Source organism: Lactuca virosa, chromosome 1 (genome assembly GCF_052849685.1).
Source record: "Lactuca virosa cultivar CGN04683 chromosome 1, Lactuca_virosa_CGN04683_v6, whole genome shotgun sequence".
Classification (NCBI taxonomy): Eukaryota; Viridiplantae; Streptophyta; class Magnoliopsida; order Asterales; family Asteraceae; genus Lactuca; species Lactuca virosa.
This window is the reverse complement of record NC_136426.1, coordinates 258128656-258151321: the sequence shown is the minus strand read 5'-3', so window position 1 is coordinate 258151321 and position 22666 is coordinate 258128656. Positions and strand designations below refer to the sequence as shown.

Sequence of the window (22666 nt, the reverse complement as noted above, 5' to 3'; positions counted from 1 at the left end):
TTTTTTATGTATAATGGACCCCGTTAACTTCATTCTTGCATCCGCCACTGCAAACAAACCAACACACTTTATTTTAGATGTGCTCCCTGTATTCATAATGCCTATTATATCTTTTTAATTTATTTTATTCAGAACTTTTAAACATTTTTGTTAGTATTTTATAATTTTTGATATAGATAAGGCCTTCCGTATGCATGCAATAAGTATCCGAACATAAAATACTTTATTTCAGATTTGATTCCTACCAAACTCATAATGACTATTATGTTTTTTTAATTTATTTATGAATTTTTAAACATTTCTTTTTAAGATTTTATAATTTTTGATCTATATAATATCCCACACAAAAAACTTTATTTCAGATTTGGTTCCTACCAAACTCGAAATAACTATTATACCCTTTTAATTTCTTTCGTTTTCTAATCTTTAAATTTATATTTTTAATATTTTATAAATTTTGATGTAGATGTAGATAAGGCCTTCCCAGATGATCGAAAATCTACAAAGATGAACTACAATTTACATCACTTGACAATTGCATTGATTACAAGTATCATAACACAACAAATCAACAATAACAAAACCAATTTTCATCCTTCAAAGTCGATCAATAAAAAGTAAAAAGTAAAAACCAATATCAATCAAGATTGCAAACACCCTAAACACGTTAAAAATTAAAATCACTGAGAGTTTTAACTTTTAACATATCATAATAACTGAAGTTTGAAAAGGTTGAAATGAGCAGCAAAGTGAGACTTTCTGTTATGCGGAATCATTGTTTCTGCAAGCAAACAAACACGATTTAAGTGACTTGAACATATGTATATGTAGTGTAATCTCAAAATTAGTGGTGTTGCCAAATATGTAAAAAATAAATTCATGTATATTCAAGAAATGGAAACTTACTTTCAATTTTTCTTTTTTTCCTATTATAGTTTTGTATTTTGAAAATCCTATCTTCTCTTAACCATTAAGAGGTTGGAATCAATTAACACTAAATGGTTCGGTTTTATCAAACGGAGGTGTTACTTTTTGACTTAATGTTTAGAAAATTTAATGGGTTGCAATCCTTGTGCATTGTTTTTTTTTTTTTTTGTTAACCTTCTTCTAGAACAATCTAATTAATTATCTATAATCTGTTTATACCAATTGTTCATTTTGAGTTGCAATGTGATGATGTATATTTTTAATCTTATTTTTAAATTATTTAAAATTTAAAAGTTATTTAATGTGATGGTGTGCATTTTTTATTTATTATGGTTATTAAATAAACGATTATTTTGTATATTTATATTTTATAACAGTTATTAAAAAAATGATAATTTATTATTTTTAAACAGGAGGGTGAAATAGTCGTTTATTCATATTCATGCAGTGCATTCGGTCCAAAAAAGAAACAATATTTAAGGTTAATCTAAAAAAAAAAAAAACCCTTATATTTTGTGTTTTTTCCGGATTAAACCTCAAATTTATTTTTTGCCTGACAAAAACCTTGTATTTTCTCATTTTCCCCTATTTGGCCCTTTTAGTCATTTTTGCCAAAAAAAATTGTAAAATGTAAGGTTTTTTTCGAGAAAAACTAAAAAAGTTGAGGGTTTATTTGGAAGCATTTAGAAGGTTGAAGGTTTTTTTCGGAAAAAGAAAAAGTTCGAGGGCTATTTTCGGAAAAAAATGAAAACATATAAGTTTTTTTTTCAGATTAACCCCAATATTTAATCCGAAAAAAACACCTCTTTTTTTAGATTAACCCCAATATTTATATCAGCAATACTTTATCAGTTCAGATATCATTATCAATTACTTTATAAATTCAGGAATTAACGAAGAAAAAAAGAAAAAAACACGAGGTAATTAACCTGCATGGGAAGATAAAGTTTGAATTCGGGTGGGAGTTCTTCCTCGGAATAAAGGCGGTCGGAAAAATATATTCTTCTGAGGCGACAGTTGGCATGAACTTGAACACGAAGCGTCTCAACATAATTTGTTCCGTATGCACGACGTGTGAGATCCGCTAAATTCAATTGAATTTGATTCCATCCTTCATCCATTCGTAAAGGCATTGTACATATAAATGGCTTCACTCGAGTCATACCCTTTAAAGTTTAAACATAAACAATGTTAATTCTAACTAAGGCCCGCTTTTTGGTTCATGGATTCTAAAGGAATTGGAATTGTAAAGAAAGATTATGTTATCCTTATAAAACAAGAAAGAAACATAAAACACAATAAAGGGTATTCTATTAGAACAATATGCATGCATTGTTAGAATCATTCTAACACTGCAAGCATATTGTTCTTGTACTGTACGCATATATACATGTACATTAGGCTTAAAGATTTTAAGAAAACAAAATCAAGTTGATGGTGGTAGGTGGTCAAATATAAATTGATGAAGAAAAACTATCCGAGTGATGATAACTTGGTGTTACTTTTTAGGGTTTAGTTCTTGGCTTTAATGCAAAAAATAGCAATGTACTTCCATTGATTTCTTTATTAGAACATCCTACTTCTATTTCTTTTTATTATATCATTGTATTTGAAAAATCTATCAATTATAGCAAATATCATCAACATATAATTAGACAGATATTTTAATGTATAATATCCTAATAAAAAAAGAGATTAAAACACTGCTATTTCTCGCATTTTGATAGATAAGAGTTCTCCGCCGAGTGTTTATTTTGTGCATAAGGCACTTGTACCATATGCATATGAACATGTACTTTATGGTTTAGCTTTTTAGCACCGATATTAAATTGGTGAAGGTAAGTTGCTATTTGCTAATGAGATACAAATTAATGAAGAAAAATATAAAGTGGTAATAAGTTTGTGCTAACATTAATGTCACGTTTTTTTAGGTTAAATGCAAAAAATAGCAATGTACTTCCATTATTTGTTTATTATAACATTCTACTTTCATTTCTTCATGTCACAATTATAGCAATATCATCAAGATGCAAAGCAAATTTATTTCTATAACTGTATAGATTTATTGCCCTAATAAGAAAAAAGAAAATAAAAATGAAAATACGATGCTATTTTTCAAAATGCAACGCCTCGACAGAAAAAAGTTGGAAGTACAATGTTGTAATAGAAAAGAATAAAAGCATGATGCTATACACAAATAAATGAAAGTGTACATTGCTATTTAGGGAAGACTTACACACTTGAAAATTAGAAGCCCGAAAACGACGCCTAACATTTTTATCATCCAACACCTGAATCTCAAATGTGAAATATTTCTTCACATTTTTCACAATCATAACCAAAAATGGCAGCTTTATGCCAAGTGTAGCAGCTGGATCAGCAGGACATGTAATATATGTTGACTGGACATTTGTTCCCACAATTTCAAGAATATTTGATTGTATGTCTTCATCTTGTGTGCGTTTCACCTGACCATTAACAACTAAAATACCCAAAAACTATAAATATTATTTCAACCCATTCAAAGGGTGTTCAATCAATGAGCGTTTAACCCTAAATAAATTCGTAAATAGTCAAAGCTTAAACAGAGCTGAAAATCGATGCAAATGGTAGAGAAGTCACCACTGACCTTCTTTATCCCATATCTGCAAGGGCTTGCTCCTACACAACACATCCAATTACTTACATAAATAAAACTTTCATTAAAATACAAAATTACATAGTCGAACAATAGCACGAAGACCTACCCAAGGCTGTACAAAATAGATAGAAAACCAGACTGGAATGTGTTCTTGAACATTGGTACAGGGATTCAGAATAGGGTTATGGATAGATTCGCTCGCAACAAGATACAGAACTATGGACTACAAAAAGGTAAACAGGGATGATTAGACAAAGCCAACATCAATTCGTTTAGAGGATGCGGAAAAGCATACGAACACCAAAACCACCCGAATTGGGGAAAGATGGAGATCATTTGAGAAGATTGGAGAGGGATACGAAAGGTACCGGAAGGTAGATACAACACCGCCGTTTACGGTCGTGTAGAAGAAAGATTGCCGGTCTGCCACCGCCGTTAGCTGAAAAGCAAGAGAGAATTAATTATTGTGAAGAGATCAAAACCCTTTTACGCTGCGAGTTTTTTTTTTTCTTTTCCTCTTTATATATTTTTTTTATATTTTGTATATTGTTGCAGGAAACGAAAAAGCAGTTTATAAGTTACGGTAGCTTTTTAAAAAGCTATTTAGACTAGCTTTTTAATTTTTTTTTGAAAATTTTATAAATATACCCCTTAATTAATTATAGAAATAGATACTCTTAAATATATTTTTTATGTAATATTATGTATTTCAGCTAGCTTTTCAGCTAGTTTTACAAATGTCATTTTTTATCAGCTAGTTTTTCAGCCATCAGCTAGCTTTTTATTTAACAGTACGTTTTTCAGCTATCAACTAGCTTTTCAGCTAGTACGTCAAACATAGTCTTAATAACTTATAAGCTTATTAGCTTATAAGGTAAAAAATTGTTTGGATTAGCTTATGACTGTTGACGTATCCCACAGGGAATCCGTCAAAGATAACGGAATCACTAGGTCAACAGACGGATCGGCCAAGGAGCAACACGTGACTAACGTCGGGCCTTCGCCCTCGCCTTTGAGACCCCGTATCCGTTTCTTGGTCCCCAAACGCCAAGGCTAACGTTGAAGACAAAACAGTACCAAGAGTTCCCCAGAGCGACATGTGTAGTGCTCTGGACGCCGCTTCTGGCAGAGTCTGCACAAATAGCGGACAACCACTCATGGAACACGATCCTCCAATCAAAAGTCGTCAGCCCCTACCAAACCTGAAAAGGTAGAAGATACTGTCGGGGATCTGTTTCCACTATCCGCAGGTATAAAAGGCACCATTCTCCCCAAAGAGAAGGGCCAGGATAAAAAACCATTCAACTCTCTCTTTACGCTTTCAACTTTCTCAGACCCTCACTGACTTGATCGTCGGAGCCTCGTTCCGGGACAACCTCCCGGACGACGACTGACGGTTTCATTTTCCTTATTGTGATTCACAGGCACTTCATTCCTACCCTCGGATAGACGGAGTTAATCCGGTGACATATCACAACAGTTGGCGTCATCCGACATTACATTCAGTCTTACATTACCCAATTATCAACACCAAGCGTCAAAAATGACGGACAAAGGACTACATCGGCAAGAAGGTGACACCACTAGCCCGGTTCGACCAATGTAGTCCCTCGAAGAGAGTGGTCTCTCGACACTGGAAGGACATCCGCTAGCACAAACACCGACAACGTTGCCAGTCGGCTCCACGGCGGAGTTCATCGCTAGTTTATGGCGACTGACACCCGCCTTAATGGCACATCCGGCCACGACGACCACCACGATGCCCAAAGGGCACTGACCACACAATCATAGCCAACAACTCACCAGCAACCATCCACGGGGCAAGCATGGACTAGCACCTGGTGCCCGAGCACCATCACATCTGCTATACAACCAATGCCTCCTGGTTATCCGTCTTCCCCGATGGCCGCCATGTCGCGCGTCCCGCTATTTGCACAACAACCATCGTTCAACCCTTACTCCTACTACTACCAAGGCATGTACCCCCCCCCCCCCAATACAACTGCAAAACAACAACAATCAAGGGACACCGGTGCAGGGAACGCACTCACACACCATGGGACCAACGGAGTCGAGCTCACAGTTAAATTAGTTGGTGCATGCATACCCCACACAGGCAGTGTATGTGCCACAAACGTCGGGGTACAACCACAGATACTATTACGAATATGGTCAAGGGTACGCCAACCCCTATCACATGCAGTACGCAATGGCCAATGAAGCACCTGCATATCCACACATGTACAACTCGGTACCAAGCATTAGCTCGACATTTTTCCAGGAGCTCCTGCAATACGAAATACCACATTCCACCATGATCCCAAATATCTGAAAATACAACAGCGCAACAGATCCCGGTGAACACATATACACTTATGAATGGACGATGACATCGCTCCGGATGGACAAGAGGTTCACATGCACCTACTTCCCGGTCACACTGTCAGGAAACACCAGCAAGTGGTTCAAGGAGTTACGACCAGGAAGCATCTCCAGCTTCGAACAATTGAGACATCTATTCCTCCACAATTTCATGAAGTTGAGAAAAGTCAAAGGATATGTCAACTCGATCAAGGCATGCAAGCAAAAGGGGGGAGAGTCTATCTGAGCATATTATGACCGGTTCACCTTAGCAACTTTAAGCGTCCCAGGCCATGAAGAATTCTTAGTCACAGGCGCCTTTGCCCAGGGGCTACTGTGATAACCCGAAATTTCTATTCTATACAACCATTCAATTCAATAGAAGTCAGAATAGTTTCTGCTAACTTTCAAGCTTTTTGGAATAAGTTTGAGTGTTTTAAAGTTAGTACTTCAGGAGATAACAGGAGAGAGGATGCCCTAGGGTTTATTGTGCAACAATAATATCCCAAAACTCCAAGAGTTTGGAGTTTACGGCCTAAACAAAGGTGTTTACGGCCGTAAACCCTAAAAGGGGGTATAAATATGACACTTAGTCATTATTTACCACTTTTCACATTTTCAAGATCCAAAACCCATTTCTCTTTCAAGTATCATCCAACTTTTCTTCAAGATCTTCAACTTTGTAAGTGTTTCTATCCCTAAAAAGTTGATATCTTACTTAATCTAGTGATCTTACATGATTCCATCCGTGAAATCATTCCAAAAGTGTAGATCTTCAAGTTTCACCAAGAACACCAAGAACACACACTAGTGTTCTTGGACTTTTAGCACCTTTTCAAGCTTCTACCTAGTAAGTACTTCTATCCTAGGGTATTATAAGACTTGTTACCCTTCTAATCATCAAGAAAACACCCAAGAATCAAAGGATCAAAGGTGTTTACGGTCCAAGAACACCTTGGACCGTAAACCCTAAAAAGGGTGCCAAAGTGTGCCCTAGTCCCTTACCAAGCCTTGGAAACTAGCCTAGACCCTTCCTTGATGTGCTTAGTACTTGAAAACATCAAAAGACCATAAACCATTTGGGTTTACGGCCGTAAACCCAAAGACAAATGGTCCAAGGACCGTAAACTCCACAAAGGAGTGAAATGGTGCCCTAAACACTTCCTAAGGCTTAAACATGAAGTAGGAATGCTTCTTATGATCTTTAAGGCTTCAAAGCACAAAATGGTCAAAGTACCATGATTTTACGGCCGTAAACTCATGAGTTTACGACCGTAAACTCAAGGGGTTATGGTCACAAAACCGTAAACTCCAAAGGAGTTTACCCTTGAACCCTAAACTCAATTACAAGGTCCTACCACCCTTAGATGCAATCCTTAGCACTTATAAGCACTTAAATCAAGTGTTTTACATGTCTTAGGATATCTTAACTTGGTTAATTAGTTGTTTAATGACTAATTGGATACATATATGTGCAATTATATGTTAACTAGGATCCTTGTGTGTGTTCAAGTCTTCACTTGACACTTAGCATCCTATACATTCCGTTCATCCAAACCACTCACTACAGGCGAGTTCATACCCCTTAATTAACCTTTTAAATGTTTTAAATGCTTTTATGGGGGGGGGGGGAATACAAGTTGAAAAATTATAGTTATTATATCAATCACATGTGATTAATAACTACCAAACAAGTGGATTTCTTACTTTTTAAACTGTGCTACCAAACTGTTTTACTTCAAACTGTTTTACAAACTCTTTTTCATATCAAATGCTTTTGTCAAACCCTTTTACATGTCAAATATTGTTACTTAAACTCTTTTAAACTTATATTCTGTTAAAAGTGTATCTATATAGATATAGTTATATAAGTAGGATTGAAAGGACTTAGGACTGATAGCTCACCTTACTTCCTGTTCCTTGTTTGGTTGTGGACTTAGGGTATCAGGGTTATTTGTCCGAAGGTCGTTTGAATCCTAGTTATATATTATGTATATGTATATAGATTTAAAAGGTTATTTCTTTCCAGTTCAATACCTTTGGGTAGCAAGGGTATATAAACATGTTCATACATACAAACAACATTACTAGTAAACTATAATAGGTATAGTTTAGGAAGTTACAAATCTATTACTAGACCAATGAAACATACAATGAGTCAGTTCATACATGTGTCATAACTTATAGTGATGAGAAACAAACATAACTTATAGTGATGAGAAACAAACATAACTTATAGTGATGAGAAACAAACATAATACATAGTGAAGAGAAACAAACAATACCATACAGAGAGAACATACATACAGGCTAGACAGAGGAAGAACACACAATACAGCTAGCACATACATTACATATACATTATTACAGTTATGTGAGCCACGTAACGGGGCATGACACCACCTGCCATGACCGTTTTGTATCCAGAATCTCCTTAATTGGGGGAGCGTATGAGTTTGTGTATAGATCTATACTAGATTGACTATCCTACACCTTGCTGCTCGCTACAGTGGGACTTGTAAGTCTACGGGTGCCAAACGACATTTCTTACGACGTCTTACATCGTCGTTTTTCTATGAGTCGGTAGCAGGGTACAGGCCGATCACATGGTACTTTAAATAACAATTGGTTTAAGTTAGTTAGTACAGCAGTAGTTACTTAATACAACACTACAGTACTATTTCATTTTCCCATTACATTCACTTTGTGAACATTCACACAATGAACAGTAATGTAAAAACTATATTTTTGGTTAATGATAGTAAGATTTGGGAAAATACATACTCTTACAAGAGACACACACACAAACACTAGATGCCTTGGTAGAAGGCTACTTTTAGTAGGAAACATAGGGTTTTCTAGGAGAATTCAAACTTTTACAAACTTATACAAACATCTTACAAACATCTTACAAACATCTTACAAATGCTTTCATACAAATACAGACACTAATATACTTATGATCTCACCAACTTTAAAGCTGATAAACTCTTTCAAAATAACTTGTATTCTCAGTCACCAGTAGACAGGTACCGGTGCCAGGTTTTGAGAAGATGGAGCTCGTTCAAGACTCATCTTTTATTTTGATACATATTTTTGGTGTCTATTTAACTTGACAGAACACACTTGTATGAAATTATATTATTAATGCAATGTATGATGTTGTTGCTTGTTTACCACTTTGCATTGTTGTGATACTGTACATGACGTCCTCCATCCCCGAACGTTTCCGTCGTTCCGGTTTTGGGGTGTGACAGCTACTCCCAGGACCCTTGTCAAGAAAAATGCAAGGCACATTACCGAAATGCAGAGACGAGTTAAAATACAGGGTCGAAAAATACCTCCGACGGATCGAAGGAGAAGAGCACAAACAAGCAAATTTCAAGGCCATAGCGAACGCCTACCTGAAAAAAGAATCAATCGACTCCTACTTCGGCCACAACCATAAAGAGCGCAACGACGAAAACCACGACAAATAGGGCAGACATTCAAGATATTCCTCCCGCAGATTCCGCTTGTTCGTCAAAGATGATCCGAGGAGCCACAGGTCGGAAGTACACGCCGTAGAAAAAACCCCACAGCGGACGGAGAAGGAAAAAAGTAAATATTGTGAATACCACAAAAGCAAAACACATGACACCGGAGAATGCGTGATACTCAAAAGAGAAGTTGCAGACAAGCAATTGAAAGGAGACCTAACAGAAATAGCAAGGACCCTATGGTCAAAGTTCGAAGCTGACCAAAAAGATGGGAGAACCCGCAACGAAGCGGGCAAACAACCAATCAAAAAAGATGAGATTTTCACAATAACGAGACCCAAGGATCGAGATAAACACCAACAGCTGGCCAAAGGCGATGTGATCCCTCCCGGAGACACTCTAAACATCAGTTTCTCGCCATCAAACCTGCGAGTGCCCGACTGGGACCCAATAGATCCAATCATAATCCCTGCCACGGTCAAACAACAGAAGACCTGGCAAGCCTTAGTCAACGGAGGTAGCAGCATCGATATCCTTTAAAAACAATATTTCACGCAACTCCCGCCGTTTTCGAGAAGGAACCTGAAACACCCAGGCCAGGCACCACTTGTTGGCTTCACGTGACACAAGTTGTGGCCACTCGGCACCATAAACCTACCATTGACTATAGTCAGTGTCGACGAGAAGGAACAAGTAACCAGGATAATCGAGTTCTCGGTAGTCAAGCAAAGATCCGATAATGATATCATCCTTGGGCGCCCGACTCTTTTTCAATTACAGGCTATCCCATCGACAATACATGGTACAGTCAAGATCAGAACAACCAAAGGTTCAGAAGCAGTCACAACCATTAACACACGAGCAAGGTCAATCCGGGAAATCGCCGCGTGGGCCAATGTATGCATCCCAAAAAGAAGTTGGACCATGATACTCCCACCCAAAATGGTCAAAGACGAGAGGAAATGTAACCACACCTCCGATAAGAAGAACGAGCACAAACCCCGGGCATGTAGCCCGGGGGTGCTGTAGCAACAACATTACCACGCCAGATACATTGCGTATTGTTAGTATGAACACCAAAGCAGGGATGGATACCACTAAGCATGCCCACGCGCCTTCGCGAAGAGAAGAAATAAGGTACGAAGAAGAAGCCTGCCATAAAACAAAACCAAGAAACCGCGAAAGCCGGGGAGGGAAAGACAGGGACCTACCCTGCAAAAGAAGATACAAATAGGAGGCTACCAGCTACAGCAAGAGCCCGCAATTGGCAGAAGATTTCCCCATGAAGGCACCTGGACCAAAACTCCGCGAAAAACAGAATCAATAGCAACAAGACAACACCAGATGACATGAAACCTCCCAAAGATACTAACCAAGCAATCGACACTAGAAAATGGAAAAGATTGAAAATCGTCTTCCGAAGGACGATTATCCCAGAAACAGCCAGTCACGTGAATGTAAACATCAGAGAACTTGTAAGCACAGGAAAGGCACAGAGCAAGAAGGACCAAGAAGAAGAAGAACTCATCCCAATGACCTGGGAGCCCTAAGACCCAAGCCAATTGTCCTAACTTGGAAGGAACTCAGGAGAAGGGGCCATGTGTTCAAACTCCCACCGGATAATCACACCCCAACTAACAAGTATAAGACCTAGAAGTAGAATAGCACCAGCTATCAAACCCTCGATACCTACCTAAATGATGTAGGTGTCTACAAGACATCATGCAAAATATATATGCAATGAAAATCTAGAGTGAACAAGTATCAATATACTTTCGTACAAACGACAAACAAAAAAGGGTTGATCACCCGTGCCGTATAATAATAAAATCATGGAGGAAAACACAGTTGTAAGCCTCAAGGGCTCATAATTTCCCACTAACAAACATACCAACAAGGTCAGTAGAGCCGCAACTCCTGACCATGACAAACAAGAGGCTTTAAAGGATCATAACCTTTCCCTCAAAACATGTAAACTCCCAGACTTCGAGGTGACGATCTCGGTCTGGTTCAGATAACAAGGGCCAGAGTGCAACTCTCCTTGACCCGGGGCATAGAAAAAGGACCCAAAACAAAGTGCTTTAGCCAAAAAAGGGACGTTCCAACAAAGCAGGCCAGCTAGAGCCCATACCTAAAAGTTGACCAAAGCCTCACACTACGAGGCTGGGCCAAAGGACAGACAACAGGCTCAGATGCTCAGGATCACCAAAACTCGTCAAAATAAATGACAACCGCCCCCAAAAGGGAGACACTAGCCTCTGGGAAAAATTCAAGCCAAAGATGGCCAACATAAACCACCAAATACAAGGACAACACAAAACGATAGTGTAACAAACCAAAAGAAGGAGAATTTAACACACACAAGATAAATTGTCTACCTGGACAACCTCACAGGATTTGCACAAAGACCACACAGGGCCAAAGAAAAGCAGTGAAACATTGTTTAAATACCAAAAAACATAAACATTGTTCTGAAATGTTCAAAGAGGAAATAAAAGCCATCACTTACCAGGGGAAGCACTAGCATGAGAAGAGCCACCTTCGACCTGACTGTCCTCGGCGTCAGATCATCACACAACTACCGAAGGCCTTCCATGTCGAGCTCTCCCAGGCAGAGGTAGGAGGCAAAGTCTGTCTCCATAAACGCTTTCACAGCAGTGTGCATCGCCTGAATATGCTCCATGGTAGCAACTGCCTCCCCAGGGATAAACTTCTCAGTAATGACATGTTCCCGGACCTCCTGTTTGCCATTCTCCACATCAGCTACCATGCACTCTATCTTTATTTGCTTCACTCCCATCACAAACTTAGAAATTTCGACCACCTTTTCCACCACACGGACAATCCCTTTCTGAAGAAACCACCCCATATCATCCTCCATGCTCTTCCTCTTCGCCACCTCTTCCCCCATCTGCTTGTTAGCGCGATCCACCTGGTCCTCAAACGCCTTCTTCTCCTACACCAACACCTCAATACGCTGGGAGAAACACTCCACTGACCCGTCAAAAGCAACAACCTTATCCTTCATAGATGTCTTCTCCCCTGCGAGGAGATCATAACGCTCCTCGAACGAATGCTTCCCCCTTCTAACGCCAGCAGCTTGGCCCTCAAATCATCCCGCTCAACCCTGATCTGAACAAGCTCGCCAGAACTGGAATCGCCCTGACGAAGGCGAGATGCAGTTGCAACCATAGATGAACCAACCTGGACAGCCGCATATAAGAGGCTGTTAGAAAGATGAGCACTCGAGAAAAGATCCAAGGCCTTGATAGTGGCGGGGGAAAAGCATTACGACCCCAATCGTATGCCACCGTGTGTTGGGAAAGGAGAGACTCCCGAGTTATCCCCCACCCGGGCACATACACGACCGCCGCCGCCGGAGGAACAGGAAAAGAGCCCTCAGCAGGGTCTCCTCCAGCCAAAAGCAAAACTGGCGAGCTGGGAGCACCTTTATGACTGGCTTCCTGGTACACACCAAAAGCGCTTTCAGCAGTAGTATCCACCGGTTCTTCCTTGGGTTAACGGGGCGGCTCTGTTTCCCCTTCTTTCATCCCCTCCGACTGTTTCTGAGTGTCCACATCGAGCATGTCCACAACTACCGTGTCTTCACCTAAAAGGAAGTCCACGTTCCGCCTCTTCAGAAGGCGTTGTTCCGAAGCGCCGGCCTGGGTAGGCTCCACCTGTGGCGAATCCATCCAGGAAAGCCACCGCTTAGAGGCTGCATGAGTCCGATGTTGGATTAGCCTAGTTGACGGCTCCTCCCCCCTCAGTATCAGAAGGCGGGGGGGTCTTCATGAGAAACACCGCCAAAATGTGCATCAACCAGCACCTGTCCAGCAGGAGAATCAGACCCAGATGGAGAAACGACTGAAGGACTACCGAGAGCCAAAGCACGGTCAAGACTGACCGACGGAGGAAGCTTCTTAACCAAGGGCACCTTGCGGTATTTTAGGGTGCCCTGAAAACGGCCCCTCAACACCATCTTGAAGGGAAGAATTGTAACGCCCGCAGATCCGGGCTAGTCAATTTAGAGACAATGAGCATCAAAAATGATTTTTTGATAGAAGATTATTTAGAAGGATTAATCTTAACCAAGTTGTATTATATGTTACAAGGGTTCCGTACATATAAAGAACGCCGAAATCCGAGTTATAACGAAGAAGTTATGGCTCGTCGAAGTTTTACGGTAAAACCGGCACGACACCGGGAGACGTAAATAGTGAATTTTTGATAAAGGACTTTTTAGCCTTATAAATCTAAACAAAAGTTGTAGTATACATTAAACCGAGAACATACAAAAAAAGAACGCCCAAATCTGACTTCGTATGAGGAAGTTATGAATTTTCTAAGATTTGGCGTAGCAGTGCACGACCCGAAACTCGAATTTTAGATTGAGCGGTTTTTGGCCTACGCGACCTAAATGAGAATTGAAGATCTCATTAATAGGAACTCAACGGTAAAAAAGACAGATGAAAACGGAGTCCGTATGTAGAAGTTATGAATTGTACGCGGACATTTAATAGTATAATCTCCTCGTACTGTTAAATTTAAGATCGGCCGAGAATTAGCCGACGGAGTCAAAATGAAAGTTGTAGATCTTATTTTTACCTACGCGTGGATATAAAGAACGTCAAAAACAGATCTCGTATGCGAACGTTATGGGGTTTAGAAGTCGGCAGGGTGCTGCTGCAAAAGGGGTGACGTGGCACAATCTTGGCCATTGCTTTCTCCCCAAGGCTTGCCACTAGATGGTGACATGTGACACTAATTTCAGCCATATTTCACCCTATAAATACAACCCCTTCCACCCTCATTTCTTCACACCTCCACCCTTCTCTCTCTACTCTCTCTAAACCTCCCAAAACTCCCCTAGCGCTAGAAGAAAGCCTCGGAGCACTCGACGGCTTCGAGAAGAAGAGCTTTCGGCTCGGAAGTTCTGCCCCTGCAGAGCGCGACTTCTAGCCAAACCCCCTCGTAGGTAAGATACGCCTACCTAATTTTTAATATAGCTTTTATTTAAATATAGTAACGTTATTAGGACCTTATAATAATTATTTGAGCTATTATTACGGGTTATATAAGTGTCGTTATAATATCTTTTTAACCACTCGCGGTGCGGGGAATCCAGTTTGAAGGGCCGCCTGGGTTGTTGGATTTCAGAAGTGCTATATGCCAAAATGATCCTGCCCTCGGGTGTTTCATGTCTGGCCCCTGTCTGTACATAGTGGGTGAAGAGTATTGTTTAACGCTTATATAATAGTAATAATAGCTAGACTATTAATTAGTCTCGTTGAACATTAGACTAAACTCTAGTGGAAATGATACCAGGTTTTGTCAAAGGAAATTTGTTTTAAAGTAAACGAAGTGCTGTCCGAGTACCGAGTCACCACCTTTGCAGGTGAGTGCATAGTCCCTTTCATGAACATGATTTTAATACAAGTATTGATTGAAGTATTAATTATATGTTTATGTGCGAGTTAATTGATGTTGCCTGAAATACTTGTTAAAGAACATACCTGATTATATATGATGATTTAGGATAAACAGTAAACCTAAATTAATTATGAGGAATATTAGGTAGTATTTTCTTACGAGTACGAGTGAGTTATACTCAAAGAATAGAACTTTAGTATATGTCGTTGATCCGGGAGCATGGATTAGACATAGTCATTGTCACTAGTCCGAGAGTATGGATTGGACATAGTTAACTGTCATTAATCCGGGAGTATGGATTAAGACATAGTTAGTTGTCCTTAGTCCGGGAGTATGGATTAAGGCATAGTCAGTCGTCCTCAGTCCGGGAGTATGGATAGGACATAGTCATTCGTCGTTAATCCGGGAGAATGGATTTACACGTAGACACTTGTCCCTAATTCGAGAGTATGGAATGGGCACAATTATTGATCCGAGAGCATGAATTAGATCCGAGAGTATGGGTTAAGTAACAGGTAAAATTTAAGGTCCGAGAGTATGGATAGTCTCGTTGTAAGGATTGACGGGGTGGGGTAAGAGTTGCTTATATATATATATATATATATATATATATATATATATATATATATATATATATATATATATATATATATATATGGTGAAATTGTATATTTTGTGAGTTCTAAATTATATATATGATATAACATTGTGGGATTGAAATCCCTGTGTACTCACCAGGCTTCCCAACCTGACCCACTCAAGCTTATTTGTATCACAGGTGTCGATACGAAGTTATATTACACTGAGAGATTAAAGAGATGTAGATCACTAGTGTAAATGAATGTAAGTTCTGTTTATGCTTATGTTTCTGTATTGACGATGACATCCCAAATGTTTTAAAATGAATAAAAATACATTTCTTAGGAAATGTTTTGATAACGTATTTATCATGTTTTACTGGGAACAAATTCCGCAACATTTTTATTAAAAGAGGTACTCTGATTTTTATAAAGCATAAACAAAATCGCTCTTTTCTGGCCGTGAAAATGGGGATGTCACAAGAATCCTCTCATGACCTGCAAGCGAGGAAAAATCCAAACACAGTTCACAACACATAAGCGAGAATATATCAAAGGGGGGGGGGAAGCGATTGCCGTCTTTCTCGATGCAGAACTGGGGCATCATCTCTCGGGCCCTCCAGGCAGTACTCATCCCAACTGCAGCAAGCACGTGGTCCTCCTAATCCTCGCCGTTAACACAAATGGTCTTCAGTGCTTGTGCCACAGTGGCGCTAGCCCCAAACAGTTCTGGCGCTCGATCGGAAAAAATGGTTAAGCGAGGATAACAAAAACTCACAAGATTGTGCTTCACCCAGATCCACCGATCCTGCCAGTTCTTCTTCGAAGCTTTTTGGTTGATGATCAAGGACCAAAATTGTGGCAAAACTCCAAGGACCCGATATACGAGTTCAAAGCCAACGATCTTGTTGACGGCGTTTGGAGTCAGATCGTCCACACAAAAGCCATATTGGCACATTATCTCATCAAAAAAATCCGTCGTCGGTAGCCTCAGATTGGCCTTGAAGATCGGAATAGGGACCCCGACCTTCCCCTCCGGCAGACGAGAAATTAATCCCCCCTTTCGAGGATACTCCACGCCGTGCTCGGGAAGAAATCCAAACCGCTCTTGAAGAGCGGCAAACTCGCCTGAAGAGGGAACGATCCCGATATTCAAGCCATCCATGGTTCGTCGAAGGAGTAGAAATAGGAAAAGAAAGGAAAACTCGAGAGCAGCAAAGTGAAAAGAACCAGGAAAAGGAAGTTTGACTCAAATGGGGAAGTTTTAAATGCAAGCGAGAAGCCAAACCGGTTACAATGATGAAAACCGTCTGCGAAAATGCCTCCGTCACGTCAGCAGTCGTCAGAAGCCATCCTCGCCAAACGCGTGTCAAGTTCAAAGCTAGAACAACTCAGCTACCCTAAGCCAACGCTGAGGTCTACTAGCCTAGGGGACTTGTTGATGTATCCCACCGAGAATCCTTCAAAGATAACGGAATTACTAGGTCAACAGACGGATCGGCCAAGGAGCAACGCGTGACTAACGTCGGGCCTTCTTCCTTGCCTTCGAACCCATATCCATTCCTTGGTGCCCAAGCGCCAAGGCTAACGTTGAAGACAAAACAGTACCAAGAGTTCCCCAGAGCGACAGGTATAGTGCTCTGGACACCGCTTCTGGCAGAGTCTGCACTAATAGCGAACAACCACTCATGGAACATGATCCTCCAATCAAAATCCACCAGCCCCTGCCAAACCTGAAAAGGTAGAAGATACTGTCGGGGATCTGTTCCCCCTATCCGCAGGTATAAAAGGCACCCTTCTCCCCCATGAGAAGGGGCCAGGATAAAAAACCATTCAACTCTCTGTTTACGCTATCAACTCTCTCAGACCCTCACTGACTTGATCGTCAGAGCCTCATTTCGGGACAACCTCCCGAACGACGACTAACGATTTCATTTTCCTTGTTGTGAGTCACAGACACTTCATTCCTGTCCTCGGATAGACAGAGTTAAGCCGGTGATATATCACAACAATGACTTATAAGCTAATAAGCTCCTTTTAAAATAGTGTTTGGGTTAGCTTATTTTTTGTAAAATGACCGAAATGGACATGCTTACATTACACAATTATAAGTCATCAAAATACATAATTATAAGTCATCAAAATACATAATTAAAAATCATCAAAATACCATACATCGTAAATAATATAATTGTCACTTATATCGCATTATATCTCTTGTAATCATATCTCTTACTGCACTCATATATAAATCATCATCACTTCGACGTGCATTTGCATCTTCATCTAGTTCATTACCATTACTAGACGCGTGAGTATCGAATTCTTTTTGTGGTTTATAAGAATCTTGTTGTGCCCTTCTAAATGCTTCATCAGTATTATCTTTCATTCTAATATAATTATGAATTGCCATAGATGCTAACACAATGTTCACTTGTGTTTCATAGGGTAATTTAACATGCATATCTTTTAAAAGTGCCCACCTATCCTTCCATACTCCAAAAGTCCGTTCAATGACATTTCTCAGCGAGGAATGATAGTAATTAAAATTCTCTTTTGCTCCTTTTGGAGCACATATGGCAGAAGTCTGTCCACGACGAAAATCTAGTAAATGGTAGAGAATGTTAGTCCCTTTATATAGAGCAAGATAACCTCTAGTATTTGGATATCCGACATCGATAAGATAATATTTATCTATAACGAACATTAAAACAAACTATTGTTAGTAATTCAAAACATGTAAGCAAAACATAAAGTTTTTATGAAGATAAAATAGTTCTAACCATCCATTGGATGCGGAAAATTAAGTTCAGGTCTACGCAATGCTTCCGTGAAAATTCTTGTGTCATGTGTCGTTCCTTCCCATCCGGCCCATGCAAATATAAAACACATATTAAAATCGCAAGCTGCCATTATATTTTGTGTTATGTATCCTATTCTACCAATATACTTTGCTTGCTCATGTCCACGAACTGATACCTTCACATGTGTCTTGTCAATAGCTCCAATACAATCCTATATATACACATTTAGAAATTCATTATTAAAGAGAAACACTTTAAAGATGAAGCAAAGTTATATGAAATACCTTGAAAATCGGATAATAACGACAGTTGTTTAAAATTTGTGACAATACTTCTTCATTGTAATTTGCTTTTGGCTTTATGATGTCTTTACTTAACTTAAGCACCGCTTTCAAAATTGCGTAAAAATGCCTATGAATGGTTTCTGCTGAAAGAATAAATGTTTCTTGAACCAACCTATTTCCACATCCATGTGCTGAGGTTATTAAGAAAATTGCAACCAACTCCTCAACAGGCAAATTACGTGTCGGCTTCAACCCATAATGTGTGACTGAACACAACATTTTGAATACCGGTACATGTAGTCTGAATGCTTCATAACAACGTCTAGGATGATCATTAAGTATTTCTTGAATAAACATAGCTCCCGTGCGACTAGAAGTGCAAACACAAGTACATGTCTTATTTAAAGCATGACTTATTAACATCCCTTGAATGGCTAGACCACATAGTAATTTCCAGATTTTCTCTTCTTCTAACCAATTTTCTTTATATTCATCATATGATTTAGTGTCATCACTGTCTGTATCCAAATATTTTTCATCATTTTTTATATCCATCCTATTAAGAAAAACATATATAACTGTATCATTAATAGGACTTTCAATGATATAACACATGTAACAGATGATGCACATCATCAAAATATAATGTGAAAGATAATGCATAAACTTAAACATAATGGTAATGATAATGAATAAAGCAATTGTCACATAAGGTAAACAAGACAAAAAAGGAAAATAATGCAAACGTGCATAATAAGGTCAAACAGGAACATAATGCTCTAACATAAAATCTAACACTAAACCATTAACTCGACTTTGAAATCATTTATCCATCAGAAATTTCATGAACTCAATTCTTGCCATGTGACTTGTTGGAACCATGACATTTTGCTAAACTGTTTTTTAGGAAAAGGGCTAGCACCTTGTTGTACATAAGTGAATCTTCTTCAAAACCAGGAAAACAAGTCATAATGTCCATGCAATATTGAGGTGGTGGTATAGAATTATGTGGGGAGGAAGTTTGTGATCTTCGCGAAGATAATGCATGCATGACCGTTTCTAGTCTCTCTTCAAATTGAGAAACCATTAAAAATTTTCCTTTGTATGATGAAGGAGTTGAGGCATTCTTATTATGCTTTTTCATGTTATTAATCGAAGTGCTTGTCGGAAAAAGAGGTTCTTCATCATCATCTGCATTCACATCGTCACTATCTCTTTTTCCTTCAAAAGGTTCTTCGTTTTGATCATCTAAGTTTTGGAATTCAGAAGGAGATTTATCCCTATCTCCAACAGCAACAGAATCTCGAAATAATGCTACATAATGGGTTTGATACATCTCCAAATTTTTCCCCCTAAACTTGCCATAATCTTTGTCAACCTGTATGATAAAAACAACAAAATCTTATAATATTTCAAAAAATTAATAAACCATGTAAAATAAAATATATTAAATGTTACCTTTATTTTTTCATCCCACCACTCAGACGATGCAACTATTGACTTATGCACGGGATCCCACCCTATCCCAGATTCAAGTCTCGTTAAACGATCAAACAACCTCCAATATCTCTTCATACTTTCCCAGTGGTTTTTAATTTTCTTATGGCTCAAAGTTTTTCCTGCTCTTTCATATTGTTTATAAGGTTCTCATATCCAGCCTTATTGAAATGACTACCTGGTTTATTTCCATGTCTAGCCTCATTCAAGCATAACTCAACAAATACCATATGAGTTGGGGAAATTGATCTAGAGTTTAATGATATAGATTATATTGTGGGGAAATTGAGTAATCTAACTGTTTTTTTTTTGAAAAAATGACCATTATCTTTGGAATAAAGTATTTCGGAGTAACATTATTTATTTCAGAGCTCCGTTTTTGAAATCTAATTCCGTATATTTTGGATTGACAAGGACAATTACAGAGTACTGTAGTCAATATTATACATAGATGTGACATTACGAAATTACGGACATGCATTCCGGCCACATATTTCGGACTCCAAATAACAACATTTTTCGTCCCCTATATATAATTGGTATCCCATGTAGTTAGTTGTTTTTTGTTTTTTTGAAGCGAAAACGTCTGAACTCTACATACCACATCTGCAACCCTCTATAGAAGAAGAGGTAGACCAAACAGTTTATAGCATGTTATAAGAAATCTAATTGTTTTTTAACGTCTGTAGGCTGCTGTAATAAACTGAAATTTACTATAGTAATAGTTTAAAATAATTCTAAATCAAAATTTTATTTATTTTAATCATATGCTAATTAAATATAAAGATCGTTGTGATGATATGATTTTTAAAGACGTTCATATATAATAATTAAACATAATATTTGCTAAATAGCATTAAATAAAATTGTTAATTTAGCGAAACACGTGTTCATTTTTGTTAAAATTTTGAAGACGATGATTATTTTTCCGGTTAGCTTCAATAAATTTGATAATTATAGTCGTTCACTTTATAATTTATTAATATTTGGTTATAGACAATGTAACACAAAAAAATATTTACATGAAATTTAACAAAATGTTTTGAAATTATGTAAAATATACTTGAATTGTTTATAATATCCTTTCTAATATTATTAAAATAATAAACATGCTGTTCAAAAATATTAAAACAAATCTATGTTGAATAAGGCATCATAAAGATCAGACAATCCTAACACGCAATTCGTGATGATCCTTAGCATACACATTATCATGCATATCTAACAGCTCACATAACACATATAGAAATGCATCTCTCCTAGCATGTAACATCCCGAAAATAGAAATAAAATTTTTCTTTATAAAGTTTATCAAATCATTCATTAAGTGTTCAAAATCAACACCAAGTTATAATATTCAAAACATCAGAGTACAAATATGCGGAAATCACGAGGGGAGGATGATGTGCCATCACGCCGGACAATTCCCTTTCGAACCGGAAGTACCTGAAACCATAAACATAAACTGTAAGCATAAAGTTAGTGGGTTCCCCAAAGTACCACATACCAAACATACAAGTGGGCTTAACCCTGGGGTATAATCCAACCCGATATGCACATATGGGCCCTGCCCTGGGTGTATTTCAACTCGAACAACACATATAGGCCCCGCCCTGGGGTCTATTTCAACCCAATCATACTGTAGTGGGACCCGCCCTGGGGTATGTTTCAACCCAAACATATTATAGTTGGCCCCGCCTTGGGGTATATTTTAACCCAACATACAATCACATACAAACCACATAGAACTATCATTCCGAATAACACAATAATAGGCCGACATTGGTGCCTTCAACCCATGGATACAGTGAGAAAACTCACCTCATAGACAAATGAGTAAACTGGAAAGCACGTCTCTCTGAAAATCAATTCTACCAATCACCTTAATAAATTTAGCGACACAAACTCAGCATACATACCAAAATACCTAAAATGCACCTAGGTCAAACCCTAGTAAAAATCCAAGTCAAGGTCAACTGAGTCAACCGAGTTGACTTAGTGAGTATGTTGGGCGTACTCCATATGTACGCAGGGCGTACTGCAATTTGATCGGAGTTGGGGAGTTGACCACGTACGTGCAACGTACCCCTTGGTACGCCTAGCATACACGGTTGCTCTCCACTTAAGCCATTAAGTGCTTAATCCTTAAGCACTCACATCCAAAATTCAGATCTAGGCTCGAAAATATGTCCTTAACCATAAGGTTTCCAACTTTATGGTTTAGCATGGCTATTAAGACCTTAACTCCAAAACCCTAGCTTCTTTACCCATTAAGACAAACTAGCTCTTACATGGAAAGAAACTAATGACCAAGAACATATTTTTATGACTTAACACTCCCTAAAACCTCTGAAAGGACAACTCAAACGTTTTGGAGTATCTCCTACTCACAAAGATCAAGTTTGGGACAAAAAGGTGACAACTTTGGTGTAATGTCCCAAAAATTAAGACTAAAAATTTTGGTTTTTTAAATTAATAAAACCATTATCCAAAATAACATCTTAGAAAACCATGGTGAATCAGAGTGTATCAATAAAAATCCAAGTACATCAGAGTAATCTAAAATGCGGAACAATATGGTGTGTGTACTGCAATCATCCTGGGCTCTTCCCCTTTGAACTAGAAGTACCAGAAACATAAATTGAAAACCGTAAGCACAAAG

The 22666-nt window shown here is 38.5% G+C and overlaps 2 protein-coding genes across 2 annotated transcripts; both read right to left on the bottom strand.

Annotated features, from left to right (window-relative positions):
• Positions 1-518: 518 nt before the first annotated feature.
• On the bottom strand, positions 519-4065 carry BUG22 (cilia/flagella-associated protein). Its single transcript, XM_079085385.1, has 6 exons — positions 3937-4065; positions 3675-3791; positions 3557-3588; positions 3168-3409; positions 1857-2093; positions 519-781 (listed from the first exon to the last, which is right to left on the bottom strand). Exons 2-6 carry the CDS (start codon positions 3725-3727, stop codon positions 773-775), a joined length of 573 nt encoding a protein of 190 aa, XP_078941511.1. The 5' UTR covers positions 3728-3791; positions 3937-4065; the 3' UTR covers positions 519-772.
• A 13548-nt stretch (positions 4066-17613) lies between these two features.
• Positions 17614-19062, bottom strand: LOC145129433 (uncharacterized). Its single transcript, XM_079064152.1, has 3 exons — positions 18508-19062; positions 18203-18434; positions 17614-18113 (listed from the first exon to the last, which is right to left on the bottom strand). Exons 1-3 carry the CDS (start codon positions 19060-19062, stop codon positions 17614-17616), a joined length of 1287 nt encoding a protein of 428 aa, XP_078920278.1.
• Positions 19063-22666: the final 3604 nt, after the last annotated feature.